The sequence below is a fragment of the Cydia strobilella genome, chromosome 16 (genome assembly GCF_947568885.1).
Source record: "Cydia strobilella chromosome 16, ilCydStro3.1, whole genome shotgun sequence".
Classification (NCBI taxonomy): Eukaryota; Metazoa; Arthropoda; class Insecta; order Lepidoptera; family Tortricidae; genus Cydia; species Cydia strobilella.
Genome location: NC_086056.1, coordinates 1848927 through 1870633, shown reverse-complemented (window position 1 = coordinate 1870633; position 21707 = coordinate 1848927). Strand labels below are relative to the sequence as shown.

The 21707-nt window shown below is 37.1% G+C and overlaps 1 protein-coding gene across 3 annotated transcripts in view; it reads left to right on the top strand.

Annotated features, from left to right (window-relative positions):
- The window catches only part of LOC134748344 (nephrin-like), a 167441-nt gene that overhangs the window by 29585 nt on the left and 116149 nt on the right, over window positions 1–21707 (top strand). For all 3 annotated transcript variants that reach the window (XM_063683115.1, XM_063683117.1, XM_063683113.1), the window contains exon 2: window positions 9136–9660. In XM_063683115.1, the coding sequence (XP_063539185.1) occupies window positions 9579–9660 (82 nt within the window). In that variant the 5' untranslated portion in view covers window positions 9136–9578. The remainder of the gene's footprint in view (window positions 1–9135; window positions 9661–21707) is intronic.

Genomic DNA, 21707 nt, shown 5'->3' with positions numbered 1-21707 from the left:
ATTGATATTTTTTTAAATATTACATTATTCCTAAAATATTACAATAAAATGTTTATAATAAATCAATTTATTTGGCGCTTCATTATAGAAGCTAAGGGTTAAGCAGAGCTTAATCTTTTATTTTAACGTCCCGTTAATGATGTACATGCTCCAGACTAGGAAAGGCGTTTTGAGAATATAAGTCATGAGTTTCGGTGTTAGAATTAAATCTTTTAAAGATAGTGACCCCTCGAGTGGCATAGAATGCTCCTTGGTAAAAGGTTCAATCTTGTTTTAAAAAGAGATACGTTCTATTCCTTTCTTGGTCGTTAAAATGTAGACTAAAGTCGGAAGCGTGCGTATGTATCATTCGGATCGGTAGAAGAGTAGGACAAATGTACTACAAGCACAACTTCTACTTTCTTGTGAGGCAAGATTAACTGGTTGCGTCTTTGATTGTTTATTTTTAACATGACTGAACTTGTAAACTTATACTTTCAGAAATGTTCATTCTTTTGTTTGGTTTAAACACACACTACACACAGCCGCAACAAAAAAAAAAGGCACACACAGAAGGGAAGAATGTTAAAAAAGGTTCTTATTAGAGTCTAAATGCATTATTTTCAATACAATTGTTTTTCTTATTTTGATTTGTTTCGAAAATTTACTTTCGCAAATATATCATTAATATATTTAAGCTACAGCAAATTTTGGGAGGCGATTGTAACATGTCAGAGGCTCCCTTTCCATGTTAGCATTATATGTAAACATAATATTGTTCTATTTTGAGTCGGTTAAATTCCATTCTTGTGTCTCACGGTAATTCAAACAGCTATATTTCTTTTCATATCTTAAGTGGACCTTGCTATTTGAAATTCTAGATACACCACTTGGAGAGTTTAGCTGATATAGTAAACCAAAATATTAAGAAACTTATTTTTAATATAATTTGAACTTTATTTCAATGTCATAAAGCTTTTTGCGTTATAAATTTTTGTGCAAAGTTAGTTTGGTTATTAATTTCAAGTGTTTGTTTAAAATACCAACTCGGATTTCACGGTAACGATAAAAGTTAAGTTATGACTGTAAAATATTCTATGCAAAATTGAACCATATTATTAAGAATTAAAAAAAAGCGTATCCCTACAATATGTGTCTATATAGAAAAACAAAGACGTTTAGAATAAAAATTTTAAAGACATCCCACCGACGAGAAGGAATAGTTTTGGCTACACCCATTAAGTAGGTCAATTTGGACCTTATGTTAATTAGGAAATAAAGAGTAATTTGTATAGGATAGTACGGAATCATGAAATTCAGGATTGGTTTAGGTGTTACCAATGGGGTGCAAGGAGTTTGCTAGAGCGGGGAAATCGGGATCTGGGAAGGGATTTCATAAAACCCCTTTGCGGGGAATTCTCGTGGCCATTCGCGAAGCGTTGGAGGAAGTTCTCTAGTGTAGGTTAGGTCTATTTAGGTTACCTATATTGTATCCTGGTCTAGATTTTGCTAGTATCTTATGATGCTGGTAGAGTTCGGATTGGAGCATAATATGGTGTAATCTGTTGTGGGGTTTAACTTGAATATTTTTAGAGAAGTGCATTTTAGATTGTGTTTATTTAGTGGGTTTAATTGTTTTATTGGTTTGTGGTTTAAACAAGCGCTAGTGTTTGATATAATACTAGTGAGATCTAAATTATAAATCAATAAATTTAATAAGATTGTAAAGTTTGTTTTGTTCATAGTGTCATTTATAAACTATTTAGTGAATTGTAATTATTAGTTGTTTGTTGATTTGTGCCTAGACAAGTGCTAATGTAAGTAAATATATTGGTGAAATTTTACTTACAAATCAATATATTATTAAAGGTTGTAAAGTCATGTTTGGTTCATAGTGCAATTTATTAATTTATGTTTTAATTGTGCTTAATATATATAGTGTTTTAACCTGGATTATTTTAGTGATATTTAGCACTGGAATGATTTTGGTTGGAGTACTTTATATATTATTTTAAAGTTAGTTTTGCAATTTATCTCACAGCTTTCTTAAATAACTTATGGGGTAGAGAGAACTAATTCCGATCCAGTACAGTGCTGGGCAGATGGAGAGATAGGGCGGGTACCTTACGGTGACAACGACAGTCTTAATTCTCCTACTGCGCTGGGTTGATAATATCAGGTGGGTCCCTGACAGTTCCTGGGTTTACAAGGACAGGTTCTAACCCCTGGGGTCTGGACAATTTGGGTTGTCACCTAGACTTCTTAAAAAAGCCAGATTCTAGACCAGTTATCCCATTACCTTTTTCCCGACCTACATCGGCTGTCCCAAACCCTATCGCTGATGCTGGTCCACGTGGAGAAATAGGGGGTCAGTTCTAAATCGAGGTGTCTCCACTCGTCTTAGTTAGCTGTAGCCTAGGAATTTCTCATTGCACATCGAGAAATTACGCGAGTAAATTAAATGTACATCCCGGGATGTTAGTTTGCAATTATATCGATAGATTAGTTGGTTAGTTTAACTGTTAGGGCTAGGGTTTATATTTGTATGGTTTAGGGAATTGTAGAATTGATCAAGGTTTATAATTTTTATATAACAAAGCCATTAGATCTTCACAGTAGTTAGCTAGGTTCGCTTCCGATATATTTATGGCTATTTAAACTACATAGTACGAGTATAATTATGGGTTTATGGGTTAAATTTAAATAGAGGTAGCTAGGATGTAGTGTGGGTTTAGGGATTGTTAGAATTGTATTACATACACTTATTTATGACTTATTGACAAACTTGACATATTTATGACTTTGAATATAATTTGGTCCTTTGCATCACTACTGGTAGAAAAATATATTGTGGGAAAAACATAACAAATAACCACAATATAATGTAGTATTGTAGAATCAATTTGTTTGTAAAAGAAATATTTATTTTGCCTGTCCTTTGGCAGTCTGTATGACGATTTCATTCTGTTTTCTAGAGATCTGTAATTTTCACATTCGACCTTAAAAATACAGGGTCATATTATCATAAAACTTTATTATTGAAAATATATATCAATGAGTGATTTACCCAAGCTAGATCGATGCAGAGCAAGATCGTGGTTTATTTTGGTCCGAAAGGTGATTCAAAATGACTACAACTATAGTTTGGTTAATATTATTTCATTGAATACCTAATAAAATATACTACAAAATTACAGTATTCTGGGAAATTGGAGTGGATCAAATACAGCTGCTTTAACTACCAGTATTTTGTTATGTTAAATTGTCCCTTTGATGTCCTCTCATTTATGACGAAAAATGTCATAAAATAATGTTCAGGGCAAATGACGAAGTAGCTCTGTCATTATGAAAAGATGTCCCTTCAGGACCACATGATAGTTCCTTCAGAACTGGGGCGGGGGTCTGCCCTAGCAACTGGATGATGACCACGGATAGTCGCGGCGGAGCGGGCGACATCTATACCCCAAAAACAAAATATTTGTAAATTGTGACATTTATTAGTGATCGTACTTTGACCATCTGACTATTACATTCGACAGACTACTTATTTTGACATACATTATTGAAGACTTAACTAAGACATTCTTCAGACTTATAAAATTATGTTTTACATACTATTTATGGATTACAATTTAAATCAGGCTTTGTCTGATTAAGACATACTTTACATTTGTTTTACAAACTGTCTTTAAACTTGCAATGACGTTTCTAAATTCTCTGACATACTTTACACTGACATAATTCATAGTTTATTAATTACTTAACATTATTAGGATTTTTAACTGTTTTATTCATAACTCTTTCCTATTATGCGAAAAGGATTTTGGTTACTATTAACGGTTATGACGAAGGGTTCTACATAAACACAAGACGATCATTTGGCCAATTTACTGATCCAATTCAAGATATTAACTTATATAATTAGATTTGCGTTAGGTTATTTACATTATTTTATATTAATTAGTAAAGGTAATTTCGGATTGCGGTATTTTAAAGATTTTTAGAATTTTAGATTTTCTTATTGGAATTTTTAGTATTTTAGGCAAGTTTAGGTTTAGCTGATTAGGGTTAGTTAGAGAGAGTGGTGGGAGAGTGTTACAACACACCCACAGGCTGAACACACCACCGACCTGATGGACATAATGTAACATATAAACTAGAGAAATAAACACCTTTCTATTCTATTCTATTCTACATCAAAATCTCTTGCGTTTCTGTGTGAACGGCACGTCGTTACACGCGGCATGCGTCATTGATATTCTATGCGTTCTGTATGATAATACTTTTACTTATTCTGTGCTACGGCGCTGCCTACTTCCCTCGCTAGAACCCATGCCACTTGACGAGTATGTGGCCGAGGTAAGGTCACGCTACGAAAAGTGACGTTTTTATTAGCCTTCAGTCCACCCCCAACATTTACAACACGGTTAATTATATCGCCCTTTGTTACCGTGGACCATTCCATTCGCTACGTTTTGTTCTCTAAAACAGTAACAAGAAATGTATTGTTGTTCACTCACTGCAGTAGGTCAGTAATGAACTTCAATAGTTTGATTGCTGGTGAATTCCGCTGGCAATATTTGACATTTTGAATGACTTCTGACTATAATGTACCATAGAAACATACATCTCTGTTACGTTGTAGTTATTTATATATTTATTTAATGTTACCACGTATTGGCTACTGTATTTATACATTTTACCATATATGTTTTATGTCATTAATGTCGTTACTGTAAAGGTTGAATTGAATTGTAAAAGAGCCCTTTTGACGACCGTTCTGGCCTAGTGGGCAGTAATAGTGACCCTGCCTGTGAAGCCGATGGTGCTGGGTTCAAATCCCGGTAAGGGCATTTATTTGTGTGATGAAAATAAATATTTGTTCCTGAGTCATGGGTGTTTTCTATGTATATAAGTATGCATTTATCTATATAAGTATGTATATCGTCGCCTAGCACCCATAGTGCAAACTTTGCTTAGTTTAGGGCGAGGTTGATCTGTGTAAGATGTCCCCTAATATTTATTTTATTTAATATTTACATACAGATTAATTTTTGTATTTTGCCGCAATACCTACTGAGTGGGGAATGTATAATATGGTGTGTATGATATGCCACGCTAACTGGTAAAACATGTTGTGAACTATTAAAATTAAGGTTGTAAATGGTATAATTCTCCGCTTATTTCACTTCCCGGCTAACGTTTTATTTTTTATATTGAATTTTCACACGTATTAATCAAGGGCAAATGCCATAAAAAAGTCACATGGAAACAAGACCGTATTTAGAAGGGTACACTCCAAAGCAAGCTCGGTTCTGCATACAAAAGTGGTTACGACTAGCTAGATTGCTCTGAAACTTTGTACTTACAATATGATAAGGTATATCCATGACCGGTGTGATTTTTTTACAAAACTTGTTTTTGCTCTATTTTGTTTGTTTTATAAGCTTGAGCTATATATACTAATTACAGGCTTAGATATACTTCATGTCATTTGTATGTGCAAAGTTTCATTACAATCCAACACGTAGTTTTAAAATGAGATCGAAACTCTGTTTGTAAAGGGGCCCACTGACTATCAGTCCGCCGGATGATATCGCCCTGTCAGTTGTTCGGAACTGTCAAATTTTTGTTCTAACTGACGGGCCGATATCGTCCAGCGGACTGATAGTCAGTGGGTCTCTTAAAGGAAAGTGAAATTCGGCCGAGGTTGCTGCGGACTCACAAAAGTAAATTTGAGTTTTATGTCATCGCCTGAATAAGTAGCAGATGACAGCTGATAAAAAGGTACAGTCGGCAATAAAATTTTGTATAACAAAATATAGAAAAAAGTCTACGGGTCCGATCCACGGGGTTAATTAAATCTAAAGAGCCCAACCCAAATATCAATGACATTTAAAGCAAAAAGGGCTCGTTAATCGGGTCATTAGAGCAAACATCCCTTTGAATCCTTATTGGAGTGATAATTAGAATAATTAGTAGCAAAATGTCCAATAGGCCTTTTACTCCAATTATCTTTTAATTAAAAAAGAATGCTCGCTGTTAATATTGATTGCCTTTTTAGGGTTCCGTACCCAAAGGGTAAAAACGGGACCATATTACTCAGACTTCACTGTCCGTCTGTCTGTCATCAGGCTGTATCTCATGAACCGTGATAGCAAGAAAGTTGAAATTTTTACAGATAATGTATTTCTGTTGCCGCTATAACAACAAATACTAAAAAGTACGGAATCCATTTTTATCAGCCCAAGTGGATATACTTTCCAGATTCGGATTTTTTTTTGTCAATCGCTTGGGCTAGATCACTAGGACGGGTCGAAAAGTACAGTTGGACGTCATCCGCGTACAGGTGGTATTTGCAGTATTTAATACTTTTTATTATGTCTGCGCTGTAAATAATAAATAATGCATTTGTTCTAGCAAATACCTACATTTTGATGCTTAATTTTCTCATTTTTGGTCTGATTTTGATTATTTTGATATCAGTGTATGGCTTGGTTGCTAGTACATTGCTTTAACGTCCGACTTTTGGTTTGGTTAAAAAACCCAAATAATCGAAAAAAATGTTTTCATCATTTTTATTTATTTTTAAATTTCTCTTAAACTATTGTATATTTTTGTACATAGTGTAGTAGTGAAATATATAATATTTTATTGGCTTTCGTTTAATACCCCACACGTGTATGTGCAATGCATAGTTTGGGTGCAAAATGCAATATTCGCAACGAGGCGGGAGTCATTTTGATGACGTCATTCCGCTGAAGTAGATGGCCGGCGCCGCTGTCTCCCGGCAGTTTTGGAGATCCAGTACCATGCCCAACAACATACTAAAATTTGGTAGCGGTTTCCGGATCTGAACTATCTCTTCGACCGTTTCCCATAAGGCATAGTACTATGGCGGCACTTTTATCTCAAGTCACAATCCGTTTAACCATCATTCCCATTACTTGACCATACTTGAACCTTATCAGAACGACTTACGGTCTAACTATAGTTAATTATGTTGCTTGCACAATCGTCAAAACTCACTGACAATACTTAAACCCTATTTCAAAGACATTAAGGTATATCATTATTCACTTGTGTGGTCTCTCACTTACGACCCGCAGTAGGCCCCTCGTCTAGCTGTCGACGGTGATCACTTAGCGCGTGATCTGTAGGGCCCCCCAGTGTGAGAACATGGTATCGGTTAGAATAGGGGCTGACGATTTGACAGTTGCGTGTGTTTACAGATATAGACAAAGAAATTATATGAACATGCAATTTTGAGATTTGGCTGTGTCTGTGAACGTGACAACTCTCACATTACCCGCAGTAATAATTATGCAAGTGGCTGTTTACGTGCGTGAACATCTTACGTCCTATTAAACGAACCCAATGGTGAATGGCGCACGAGTACAATACGCGGAACGCAACCATGCTGTATTAGCCGCAAACTTGTGAAGTCCAAGTTAATTCACGTGATGGGCCCCACGGCCTACAACAAGTTGCCAAGCATTGTCACTGAAGCTACAATCACAGAATAAGTAATAGTATTATCATAGAGAACGGCCACGCACCGCCCCGCCCCGACTCCAATTAGCTCCATGCATGAATTTATTTTTATTTTTGGATTCATAATTTATATCGTTGGAACACCGGAAATGATAAAAATACTTTTGTAAACCTTAACATTATTTTATTAAAAAATATTTAAAATGTTGAAAATTTTTGAGCGGTTGAAACGCTCATAATTTTTGGCGCGAATTCGACAGAGCGTGATGACGTCACACGTTGGGCGGCCCAACTGACGTTTGCTACTAATGACACTAATCTGTCGAACGCGTGACGTCACGTGGCGTTTCGAGCGTTTCGCTCACTAGCTTTTCGCGGGCAAATTTTTGTACTTTTTATTTATAATTTTTAGTGATTAAATGGTAATTTAAAAACGGAAATGCATTTGTAACATGATATAACGGTAACAAACATCCGAATAAAACATATTTCGTTCAAATATAAACTTCATGCATGAGGCTAATTACCTCGCCCCGCGACAGCAGATTGACGGCCGTTTGCCGACCGCTCAGCTCGAGCTCAGTACTATTTTTAAGCAACACACTATGACGCATGCCGCGTGTACAGACGTGCCGTTCACACATAGAAACGCAAGTGATTTTTGATGTATAGCGTGTCCGCCCTGTGCTACAAGTCTGTTTGGCCCAATGGTTGACTGGTAGAGAATGCTCAAGGCGTTAAGTCCGCCATTTGTACTCATTTTGTGTAAATTTGTGCAATAAAGTTTAAATAAATAATAAATGCCGTCTAAAACACTGCCTTATTGAGCGTCCGTTCTATAATTACAATGAATTTTTAATATAGCAGTTCTTTTACGCATCAAATTAGGTATAATTATATATTAATTATTCTGAATTTTATATTGCTATTATTAGATGTTATAATAATGTCAATGAATTTGTGACTTGACTATTTATGTAATGAATTATTGTAATTTTTTAACGTAAGTAATTTTATTGTTATTTTAATACGATGTAACTTAATTTGATGTTATTTATCAACTGACTCGTAAATCGGCTTTATAAAATGTGTTGTTTTCAAGCAAAAGGTACCACATTGTTGCTTGCCATAACGACGCTCTGACAGGTTGTTCGTATAAAGATACAAGCAATTCTCATCCTTATGATAAGCGAAAATGTGGTACCTTTTGATTGAAAACGTCACAAATAAATGACTATGGCTAACTGCGAAAGGATCTCGCAATAATGTTTTGTCTTGTAATTCACGAATAAAGTGATTCCGTCACGACACTTAGCTCAAATTAGGTCGAATTAAAATCAAATCAAATAGCAGAGCTGTGGACTGACGGCCCTATTAAGGCTGTGAAATTACTTAATTGAGCTTTTAGGGTTTGTCTTTGTTAGGGTTCTGTAGTAAAAAAACCCTCATAGTTTCACTGTGTCCGATAGTCTCTGTCTAAACTAATTATTCAAGCAGAAACGTCATAATATCGCCTCGTGTGTAATGACCAACTTAGCACACTTGTATCATAATGTACTATTAAAATAAGAGCGTAACTTCGAATTTTTTTCTTAAGTGTGTTTCTAAAATTACGTGCATACTGAAGTGTTTACATCATTAAGAATATTATTTCTGTTCCAGATTCGTATCCGGCTGTCCACAGAAATGGACGAAAGAAATCCTTGGAACAGTTCCAAAAACTACGAGCGGTGGGACAAAAATAAATCCATATTTTTGGTGATACGAAAATAAACCAATTTTTTGTAGAATTTTGGAAAGTTTAGCTTGGAAATGGAACGTTTTCCGAATCCGAGTGTTCTTATTTTTAAAATGGATTTAAGTTTATTTCGAAAATGGAATTGTCACTTGTGAAACGGAAGAAGTTAATGATAAATGTCGTTATTACTAGCCTACTTTGAAAACCGGACTCACTTTCAGTATGAAGTAAATAGTGACGGGAAAAAGTGCGTCGAAAATTCGGTATATTTTTTAATTTGCGTTTTGACGAAAATTAAATTTTGAGATTCGATGTGTTCGGTGTCCGGTGTTTCGGAAAATGGTGCGGATTTGACTGCGCAGTGGAGATGGCTAAGGATCGGGGTCTGTGTGTTATGGTGGTAGTGTTACTTGCTGTGGTCCAGAGAAGCTTGGAGATCACGGATGCTGGTGAGTTACTGATTAATTAGAATTATTTATATTAAAGGAAAAAATGGCAAAAAGGTCGCAAGACGCGAACTTGCGACCTTTCGGAACATCGGTCCGGTCGCTCTTAACCAACTAAGCTACGTAAGCTTAAAAGAAGCGTGCGAATCTTTACATTCCTTCCTTTTTAACTGACTTCCAGATTTTAAAAAAGAAGGTTCTTAATTCGGTTGTAAGTTTTTTTTATGTTTGTTACCCCATAACTCCGTCATTTCTGGATCGATTTGAAAAATTCTTTTTTTTATTGTACGTAAGTATATAATATATACATATTGGACCGGTTTTTGTCAAGGTCTGATGATGGGATCTATGAGGAATAGAGGGAACTCCTCAAATCTTAAAGGCATACATTTAGTGATTTTTTTATTATTATCAACCAATCAAGCATTGTCATTCAAAAAAGTGACATTTGATGAAGTGGTACTGCTGATGATGATCAGAACGGAACTTTAACAACGCATAGTTCACGTTTGGCGATTTGTCCTCTTCGTTATGTTTGCTAAACAAGTTAGGTAACTACTACAAATATAAAATTTAATACAAATTAGTCACTCCACCCAAATTTTAAAGCTTTGCTTACACAATTTGTCTTGATTTAAGGGGTCAGCGATCATTTCCGGCCTGGGCTAGATAAGATAATAAAACTTCCTGCCATAGCTATGCGGGTATTGCAGGTCACTGGGATCAAGACACCATTGCATTATTTAACTAAGTCGTTTGTCTTAATATTACAATTTTTATTCCTACTCCAACATTTCTATAAATACATACATATAATCACGCCTATTTCCCGGAGGGGTAGACAGAGACCACGGATTTCCACTTGCTACGATCTTGACTATTCTTGACATACCTCTTTTGCTTCCACTTTCATAACAACAGCACAGCATTTCTCATAGACATAGTATAGTAGTTATAGACATGAAACCGAGCGACCAGGGGTAAGAGAAAGACATATTCATGTATTGACAGGTTAATGTATGGCAGCTTAATCCTTTTTCTATTTCACTCTTCTTTTTCTTTTTTTTTTCTTTTAAATTTCGGCATTTCCCTATCGCCTCCTACCTATGCTACCATAACCCGACCATGAAAAAAAAAACGCTATTTTCTCTTTCCTCTTATAGGAATCGCAATAAGACTATCTTTCTCTATCAAAGATTGTCAGGCCCTTGGCATTTCTATATCTCAATGAAATGACTGCCAGTGATATCCTAATCAATTTAATTAAAATTGAAGTCGGTTAAAAAGCGCGGCGTGTCAGATGCACTGGGTTTGTTTAGGAACATAACAGAACTGCTTAGTATTCATCTTAGTATTATTCATACAATATAGTACAACTTTAGTTTTTTTTAATTCGATTTTATTTATAATTTTTTGTGTTTGCTGCTGTCTTAGAAAAAATATTGTGTGCAACGGTACATACCTGTCTTTAAATTCTCGGGCCTGTACCCTATATATGTTGCACAAAATATTATTGGTACTTTTAAATTTTGATAAGTTGAATAGTGGGCTCACGGTTATGACTGAAAACATAGTGATATAAACTAATAATCATAATAAGACATAAACTGCAGTTTTGATTTGCGATTCAGGGATATTTCGCAAATATTTATTTATTTATTCCATTTAAAATTTAAATCATACAACAAGGCCCATATTACAAATACCTTACAGACTAACATACTTACATATATGTGGCTTTCCACACAGAAGGGTCCTTGTTCTTCAAGTGCACTAAGGATGTTTCCATCTGAAATTCCAATAGAAATTCTGATAAAAAGGTCCTTATAACAGGGTGAAGCATAAAGACCCCTCTCTAATGGAAAGCCACATATGTATTATATAAACCTAAAACTAAACTCTATTTATCCGACAAAACGGCGTGGCTCCGTTGAATCGGCTGCTCTGGTGTCGGATTCGGGAATTTGCCCCGGAACCTCCGAAACACGATACCCTCCGGCCAGAATCCGTTTATGGAAAGGTTAGATAATCTTGAAACCTATAGTAATTGTAAACGTTAAAAGTGTTGGATCCATTTAAACGGATTCCTAATCGGTAGTAACTAAACGAAACTAACTGAAGTATCATATACAAAGGAAAAAACCGGCCAACGGCCAAATGCGAGTCGGGCTCGCGCACGAAAACATACAGACAGATAGACGGGCAGACAGACAGATATACAGACAGACACGGACATACCCTTTTTTACTCTTTGTTTCATACCTAAGTAAATATAATATCGTCTTTTGCTTCGTTTGTGGGTTAGGTTGATGTTTGTTAAGATTGTCCCCAAAATATTTATTTATTTTCTTAATCGGTCAGGAAACATTGTAGAAAAAAAAGAATTAAGAGTATCTGCTTTGAAGTCGGTTATATTTGCTTATTTATTTTATTTGTTTATTAACCATCACCAACAGAAGATACAATTTACATACTAGAATTAACACACTGAAAGGGCACAATTTTTATTGATCCCCCACTTAAAGGCAATCACAGCATGCATTATTATATTAATTTAAATATTAAGTTAACACTCAGAAAAAGACTGTATACATTAGAATAATTTAGAATAAGTATAAAATACTAATTAACAAGACACCTAATACTTAATATTAACAATAACTATTTCACACAACCTAACTAAGGTAAGTTATATACTAGCTGAGGTTGCCAACAGATATGTAATAATTTGTTTTTAAATAACACTAGACCCTACTAATAGTGTTGTGTTCCTGCCGGTGAGTAAGGTTGCCAGAGCTCGAGGGAGAGGAGTGTTAGAGTCGGCAACGCGCATGTAACTCCTCTGGAGTTGCAGGCGTACATAGGCTACGGTGACTGCTTAACATCAGGCGGGCCGTATGCTTGTTTGCCACCGACGTAGTATAAAAAAAAAAGACTTCACTGTCGTGAAACACATCCAATGAGGGAACATTGTTAGCATGCTTGTTGTATAGGCGAGCCAGGCGAGGCATATAATATGTGGTATTTTCTATAAAAAGGGACCTTATTGTCGATGGCGCTTACGCCATTATAAACGATGATCCGATATAAATACAATGCCACGCGATGCTGTGCGGCGTAAGCGCCATCGACAATAAGGTCCCTTTTCGTAGAAAATGCCTCATATATCATTCGCTGTCCAATAGAGTTGAAGCCAATTTTCCCTGCACAACGGGTGAAAACAACCGAAGCCTACCCACTAACTAACAATTTCAGCAAATCCACGCTCAATCAAACATTGTTGACCTGTCAGTGCTTTTAGGGTTCCGTGATAAACGGTGATAATCGGGATATTATTAAGAGGAAAGGGGACGATGTCACGTGACCGCTTCTCCATACAAACGTAGTCCCTTATTTTTCCCCTCACTAGCTCGGAAAGTTGTCTTTTATCCTTTAAAACAAGCGGGGAAAAACGCATTTTATCCACTAGTGGGGAAAGTAATTTGACCTTGGATGGACCGTGTTTAAGTAGCTTGACAGATAACAAAACGTAAAACGCTCATAATAATGATACACTTAACATAATGATTGCTACGCTCAGGATTCTATTTTAGAACCACTCGCTTCGCTCGTGGTTCAACTATAGAATCCTTTCGCTTGCTTGTGTTTCAATTCTACACTCGCGGGTAAAATACAACTTTGCACCCTTGTATAACAAATAACTATTCCTCTCTCGGAAGCGGTCATTCACTATAGTTTGCAATTTTTTTTATCTTCTATTGATTAGTGGGCCTGTATACCTGCGCTAAAGATGGCCCGGTTCTTACGCTTTCCTACTTTCAAAATTTCATACTTCTATAAGAGCGAATAGGCTCAAAGTTTGCGTCCACGTGGTAACAGTTTATCGTATGTAAGCCTCAAACACGAATTACCAGTAAAAAAATCAACTGCATCACAACTAATACCAATGAATAGCTGCTTTCAGCTTTCAAGCTTGAAACGAATTAAAAGTTTGATGGTACGGAACTCTCAACGGGAAACAACTCGTACTTGCCCGCTTTTTCGTCTGTTATTGACATCACATATGAGTGCAGATCCGTTCAATTTGGCCCCCTGCCAGAGGAACCAGGTCGCGCACGACACTTTCTATATCTACGTCTGAAATAGCCCCCCGAAAGTTCAATGTGTGTTTACCAATGACGAAATTAATGATGATTCGTAGCTATTTGGTTGATCATTCTCTGGGGGGTTGTTATGACTATCTCGCCATGAAATACGGAGCATTTGTCGATACAACCACATCTCAAATGCCACTACCTTCTTGGTCATGGTTTTAGTGAGTATCCACGCTTACGCCCCACACAGAAAAATAAAGAAAAAGTAGCATCATTCATGTTAATATTCCAATATTTTTTGGAGTTTAGAAAAAGCGCAGCGTGCTTGCTCTAATCTACATCGTAAGTTTTTTTTACGTCGTAGGTAGCAAACAAGCAATACAAGCATACGGCCCGCCTGATGTTAAACAGTCTCCGTAGCTTATGTACGCCTGCAACTCCAGAGGTGGTTACATGCGCGTTGCCGACCCTATCACTCCGCACCCTCATTGAGCTCTGGCAACCTTACTCACCGGCAAGAACACAACACTATGAGTAGGATCTAGTGTTATTTTGCTGCGGTTTTATGTAAGGTGGAAGTACTTCCTCGGGCTCTGCTCTAGATCTGGAATGACATCCGCTGTGCTATGACCTACGGACCTACCACATTCACATACATTCACAGTGCCCATACCTCTCTTTCGGACGTAGTTTAAGGACATACCCGGGTCCGAGGTATCTCAAGGCCATGGCTACCTTGCTTATCAACGTAACACCCTTAAGGATGACTCACGTTAACGGCCCCAGTTCAGGCCGAGCCATCCAACACTTCGTTTCCCATAGAAAACACGTGTCATATAAAACGAACAGTCGGTCGGCCCGGCCCGGTCCCAGGCCGTTCTAGCACGAGTCATCCCTTATTGTAGGTAAACTCGCACTATTTGGTGACACGCCTAATTCGCTAATACAAGTTTTGAAGCGTGACACCGAGGAAAGCTAGTGAATTAGGGCCTTTAAAATAGGCCTCACGGCAAAGCCGCCGAAGCCGTGAAGCCGTGAGGTCCCATTTAAAAGACCCTAAGTCACTATCCTGTCAAGTCAGCTATCCTGGGTGTCATGCTTCAAAACTTGTATCACCGAATTAGGCGTGTCACTAAATATTGCGAGTTTACCCTACTTTTTAATCTTTTCTAGCTTTTGGCCCCTACAGTATAGAAAACTATTATTATCTTTTGGCCTTTTGGCAATTATTTTGGTATACAAATAGGTATGCTTGTTGCTAGAAACACGTGGAATGTTATCTCTACGCCGCAGGTTCACAGGCCGCCCGTAGCTAATTTGCGGCAATTTGTCAACTGCGATCTATTTTCTCAGGGTGGACGAACTGTGCTGTGACGTATGTAGTTGGCAGGTGCTAAGGTTTTTGTTAATGTTATTAATAAACCAACTAGGGTATCGTGGTCACAGTTAACCTAAAGGTAGGATTCTAACCAGTGTGCGGCATATGATTCAGTACAAAAATGCTTGTGCCGCACAGTGCCCCACACCCCACACTGGTGGAATCTTGCCTTAACACGCTTTTCCTCGTCGTCATTCGCATTTGTCAAAAATTAGACGTTATCGTATTAATAAATATTTAGCAAATTAAATGATTTGGCGAAAGAAATGTATTCCAAACGTTGTAAATGATAGTAATAATCTACCCATGAACATTTTAAAGTGATAATACCTAAAAAAACCACCAAGTGCGAGTCGGACTCGCGCACGATGGGTTCCATTACGCAAAAAACGGCAAAAAAACCCGTTTGTTGTATGGGAGCCCCACTTAAATATTTATTTTATTCTGTTTTTAGTATTTAGTGTTATAGCGGCAACAGAAATACATCATCTGTGAAAATTTCAACTGTCTGGCTATCACGGTTCATGAGATACAGCCTGGTGACAGACAGACGGACAGAGGAGTGTTAATAATAGGGTCCCGTTTTTACCCTTTGGGTACGGAACCCTAATAACGACATCCAAGCTCCTAGAAGTCCCTGACACTTTGACAGTAACATACCTAACTCGGCTTAGCACATGTCGCATCTATATTGGTCTCTGGCGGCCAGCCAACCGCTACTCACCTAAACGCCTCCTTACCAGGATTAAAATATATTTCCGGAGATTCCAAATACGTCTGATTATTTTTGTGCTAAAGATGGAGTTGCAAGTTGAAATTTTCGCGTATGGTTAAGGAATTTATTTTTAGTACCTATAATAGGGTACAATAGGGTAGAGTAATTAGGGGAGAAAATCCATACTAATATATAATATTAGAAATGCAAATGTCTGTCTGTCTGTCTTTCTGTCTGTGTGTTCCCTCTTCACGCTTAAACCGCTGAATCGATTTAGATGAAATTTGGCATAGAGATAGGTTGAGTCCCTGAGAAGGAGATAGGATAGTTTTTATCCCGAAAATCATCCCTTAAGAAAGTAAAAAGCGCGGTGGAATTGAGATAATTAATGAAGTGCCTGCTAATTTGTGTGCATAATATGCTCAAATTGAATGATTGCTATGATAATTTTTCCAGGCGCTATACTTACTATGTTATAAGTATGCTATGCTGTTACTAAGTCCACGCAGACGAAGTCGCGGGAAAAAGCTACTTCTGTTATAAATCTACCTATTTTGACTGTAGCTAAAAGTTTCAATGTTTTTGGCAACAACACAAAACGCTAGGCGACTAGATGAAAGAAAACGATAAATCAAGTGTATTTTGTTGAATCCAGAGTAAAGCGAGGGCTTTATATCGTCTATGTATCAACAAGTGTTAGTGTTTGTTATTGCATGTTAATTGTACTTTTGTGGACATCTGTTATTGGCTATGTTTTCTATTCACTATGCTTTGTATTGCTGTTGATGCCCCAAAAAAAAACCGGCCAAGTGCGAGTCGGACTCGCGCACGAAGGGTTCCGTACCATTACGCAAAAAACGGCAAAAAGTCACGTTTGTTATATGGGAGCCCCCCTTAAATATTCATTTTATTCTGTTTTTAATATTTGTTGTTATAGCGGCAACAGAAATACACCATCTGTGAAAATTTCAAATGTCTAGCTAACGGCTGATGGTGATGATGAGCGGTTTATGAAACACAGCCTGGTGACAGACAGACGGACAGTTAGTAATAGGGTCCCGTTTTTACCCTATGGGTACGGAACGGAACCCCAAAAAGCCTTTTTCCGTATACAAACTATTTCTAAATTAAACATTTTTTTTTACTAATCTACTAAAGTGTTAGCTTCCGGGTATATAGGCCTCCTCCAACCTCTTCCACCGTTCTCGATCTTGTGCCTCTGTGGGGTCTCTATTGTTTCCCATATAGTTTTAAGTCATAATATACTGTTTGTCCACATTTTCGTTAGTCATAATTTGGTTTTTCACAGAAACGTGTAACTTTTCAGGATTGCTATAAAACAAACATAACCTATAGGAAACTCCTGAAAAGTTTACGGTTTCAGAATTATGACTAATGATAATGGTGACAGACGGACAGACCATTTTTTACCCTTTGGGTACGGAACCCTAAAAACTCTAAGATAAGTTGTAAAGCAATTATAGAAACGTTACTTGCGAGGTTTGATGTGATTGAAAATGTAAGTTTTTCCACTGTTTGTTTTATCGATATGTTATTTATAGTACTCACCTTATGTTGCTTTTTTTATCCCTTTAAAACCTTTTTCTTCAAAAACATTTTTGATCCAAAGCGCCTTACATTTTTATCCTTCCCCTTTAGACCGGAACACGTTCTGGCTTTACACGTGTTGGTACCGAGATCATAAATTATATAAGCAATAATATCTCCGGTGTTGCAGGCGTCCATAGGCTACGGTAACTGATTACCATCAGGCGGGCCGTATGCTTGATTGCCACCGACGTGGTATAAAAAAAAATTAATTATTTTGAAGGAGTAAGTTTTTTTTGTTTACTTTATGATAGTTTGCAGAAAAAATGTACACACAGTCACACATAAACACACTCACTTGCTGACTACAAATGAAAACTGAAAAATAAATGAAAATGAAAAAGCGTTTATTTTTTACAATATTGTACAGCAAATATATAAAAATACATAAATACATAAAAAATATATTTATGTATTATTATACAGCAAATTATGGTTGGAATCTCAAAGTAAATAAAATTAAACCTGTGGCAGGAGACAACACACAACACAAAAACACACACAATAATATTTATGCCTTGTTGTTAACTTTTTGCTTAACTTAAATTGTATTTTTTCTTGTTTATTAAGCCTCTTATTATTAAATACTTTAAGCTTTTTGGAATATTACTTCATCATGTCAGCCGATAGACGTCCACTGCTGGACATAGGCCTCCCCCAAGGCTCGCCACTCTGACCGATCCTGTGCCGCTCGCATCCACCGAATTCCCGCGATCTTCACCAGGTCGTCGCTCCACCTCGTTGGAGGCCTACCGGCAGTTCGTCTTCCGGTACGCGGACGCCACTCCAGAACCTTACTGGAATATTACTTAGTACCTTAGTACCTGTGTGGAATATTACTTAGTAGAATAATATCTAGATATTACAAAATCATATTGATATTTTATTACTTTTCATGTGAATTATACATTTTTATTTTTTCACCTAAATCGTATCGAACAAATGTCATCTAAAAGCGATCAAACGATTCAAGCATGAAGAGTTAACAGACAAACGGACATAATTATTTTCGAATTTATAGTATTAGTAAGGATTTTTAAATTAAAGTAAAAATTGAAAAATTTACTCCTCCGGCAGGACTCTAACCTGCGACCATTGGAACACCGGTCCAATCGCTTCTGCCAACTGAGCCACGGAGGCCTACCAGATGTGTGCGAATTTATGATTTGATTTGATTTATTAGATGTGTGGTAGGCCTCTCCGTGGCTCTGTTGGCAGAAGCGATTGGACCGGTGTTCCAATGTTCGCAGGTTCGAGTCCTGCTGGAGGAGTAAATTTTTCAATTTTTCCTTTAATTTAAAAATTTGGGGTAACGCTCCCAGACGTTTTTGCTTCACAAAAACTAGTTTAGTAAGGATTATTTACCCTACCTACCTACTGCTATCTTTTGCTGCATATATATGTGCATACATCTCAATTCTGGACAGAAGCTTCCCCTCATAGTATAAGAGAACTTTACATAATTATATTTTAATGTAAATAGAAATGGAGATGGAGATGGAGCGACGACCTGGTGAAGGTCGCGGGAATTCGGTGGTTGCGAGCGGCACAGGATCGGTCGGAGTGGCGAGCCTTGGGGGAGGCCTATGTCCAGCAGTGGACGTCTATCGGCTGACATGATGATGATGATGATGAAATAGAAAAATTCTCATTTACCACTTAAATAAATAAATATTTGGGGACAATCTTATACAGATCAACCTAGCCCCAAACTAAGTAGTTAAAGCAAATATAAAACAAATATTCGTGATAATCGTGATAAACACGCAAATAAATTACTACCGGAATTTGAACATAGGACCTCCTAAGGCCGTAGGCCCGCCGATTCGCATTTCTATGACACTTTTCAATAGTAAATCGTGTTTAAGCTCCAACTTATACCTGTACACTCCAAAAAGGAGTGTAGAGGTTTTTAAAGGGTCGGCAACGCGCGTGTAATATCTCCGGTGTTGCAGGCGTTCATAGGCTACGGTAACTGCTTACCATCAGGCGGGCCGTATGCTAGATTGCCACCGACGTGGTATAAAAAAAAACTTCCCCCTCTCCGGTGACGCATCGGGCCTTCGGCCCTACGCGGAGCTCGGCCTTCGGCCTTCGCAAGCCTTGACGCTTCGCCACATGGCCTTCGGCCCACCGGCTTCGCTTATTAAAACACTTGAGGGTACCCAGTACCCACTAGCCTAGAAGGCTTATCACCTACAAAGTTGAGATACACCTCAACCACTAAAACAATAATAAAAACCAGATTTATATTAACCGGGATATGGACCGTGATTACCTTTTGTATTGTTTTCGAGCTCTCGATATTTCGACGCAGTTACATGCATCTTGTTCACGGGTAACTGAAGATAGCGGGTGGGTCACCCACCGTGGGTGTCTTAAAAGTCTAGTGAAACTTACCGTGAATCATTCAAAACTGTTAACCATAAATTATTCACAACGACGGGACTTAATCGCGTAAAATAAGTTTTAAATTTACCTCCGACGTTTCGAGGATGGCGTTGTCCCCGTGGTCTCGGAGAAGACTGGCTAAAGTTGACATCAACATCTTCTAGGCGCGCGAGTTAAGTCCCGTCGTTGTGAATAATAATGAGTAAAAATCGTGAAAGATTAAATCAGTGTGTTAACCATAAAAACCAATTAACTATGCTAAAACCTAACGTGTTTGTATCCAGTTCTAAAAATAAGTCCCCTAAACTGTCCCCAATACAGTGCACTCGGCGACATCAGATATTTAGGGACCCGACTGGCCCGGAGCCAAATATCAAACAAAATTAGTTCTGGTCTTAGCGCCACGTGGAAAAGAGTCAGTTATGCAATTCTGCAATTTTGTATGAAACTTGGCCTATATTTCACAATGTTAGATGTTAAGGGCTTTGTAGTACGAACGAAACATTGAAATGGAATAGTACAATATGCAACGAGGGCGGTGAAATATTGGAAACGAGGTCTTTCGATTCACGACAACCGCAAGCTGGAGTGAATTACTCCCTCGGGAGTTATTTTTTTTCACAATCCGTAAGTCCCGCGAGAACAATATAGGCCTTAGTCCTTTAGTACGGCTGCATGAAATAAGGTATTTTTTGAGCAAATTATGATAATAAAGTAGTGGTTTAATTGAAATATACTAACAATTACTTTACGGTTTTACACAAGTTGATTAATTTATGTGAGTTTAAATCTAGTGGTTTGAATTAAAAATTAACTTTTAGCCACAAAAGTATTTTTAAATCATATTTACATATAACTTAGACATAATATCAAAGTCAAAAAACTTGCTTGTAGAATTAATAAGGTTCTAAAAAACTGTAGTTCACAAACTTCAGATATATGATGTAAAAAAGACTAATCACTTAATGTATGGCTTATAAAATAAATAAGCTTTAAAAAAAAAGACTAATCACTAATAGAGTTGAATATCATATCCGCCATATATGGCTTCGTATGCGGTAATGGGTTAAAAATACCTAGAGTTAGATCAAGAAAAGTCTGCAGCGATTTTGACAACAAACGCAGTTCCAGTGTTATTTATACGTCATCATTTCATGGAATGAAGTATAAAATAACACCTGCACTACGTGTGCTGTCAAAACCTATGCAGACTTTTCTTGGTTTAACTTTATAATTTTAGTCTGTGTACTTAAGTATAATTAACCTAATATAAGTATCTAATTAACAAATGTGAACTGTATATTATTTATTAATACAAAGAGTATTACAAAAAATATAACAATAACACATAAAATAAATAATAAAACTAAAACTAACTACAGTTATAATAACTAAAGCTAAAAATTAAAAATACCTATCAAAATTTTGTGCCCTTGGTAGGGTGCCCATCACGCAGGCAGCGTTCCCGCGCTGGATTGCTATGGCCAATCTTTGCGCGAGAAAGCCGCCTGCGCGAGGGTCACCTGTGGCCTCCCTTAGGCGTTTGCTGAGCGCCTTGTGGAGCCCCCGTGCCCCTCTACCCCACGGGCCTAGTGTCTCGACGCCAAATGCTACAAACTCGTAGTGTGCGCCGAGACACTATATTTGTTTACTTATATGAACTGTATTGTCTGAATAAAGTCATGAAGAAATTATTTATTTATTTATTATTAATATTTTTAAGATACAGCGGTTTTCGAGCGAAAAAATTGTAGATGCCTATTGCCTAATCCATTTCTTTTTGGCGACAATACAGTTGCCTAACTAAATATTTTGAATTTCATTGATCCATATTTAATATTTTGAATAACAAATTACACAAGTA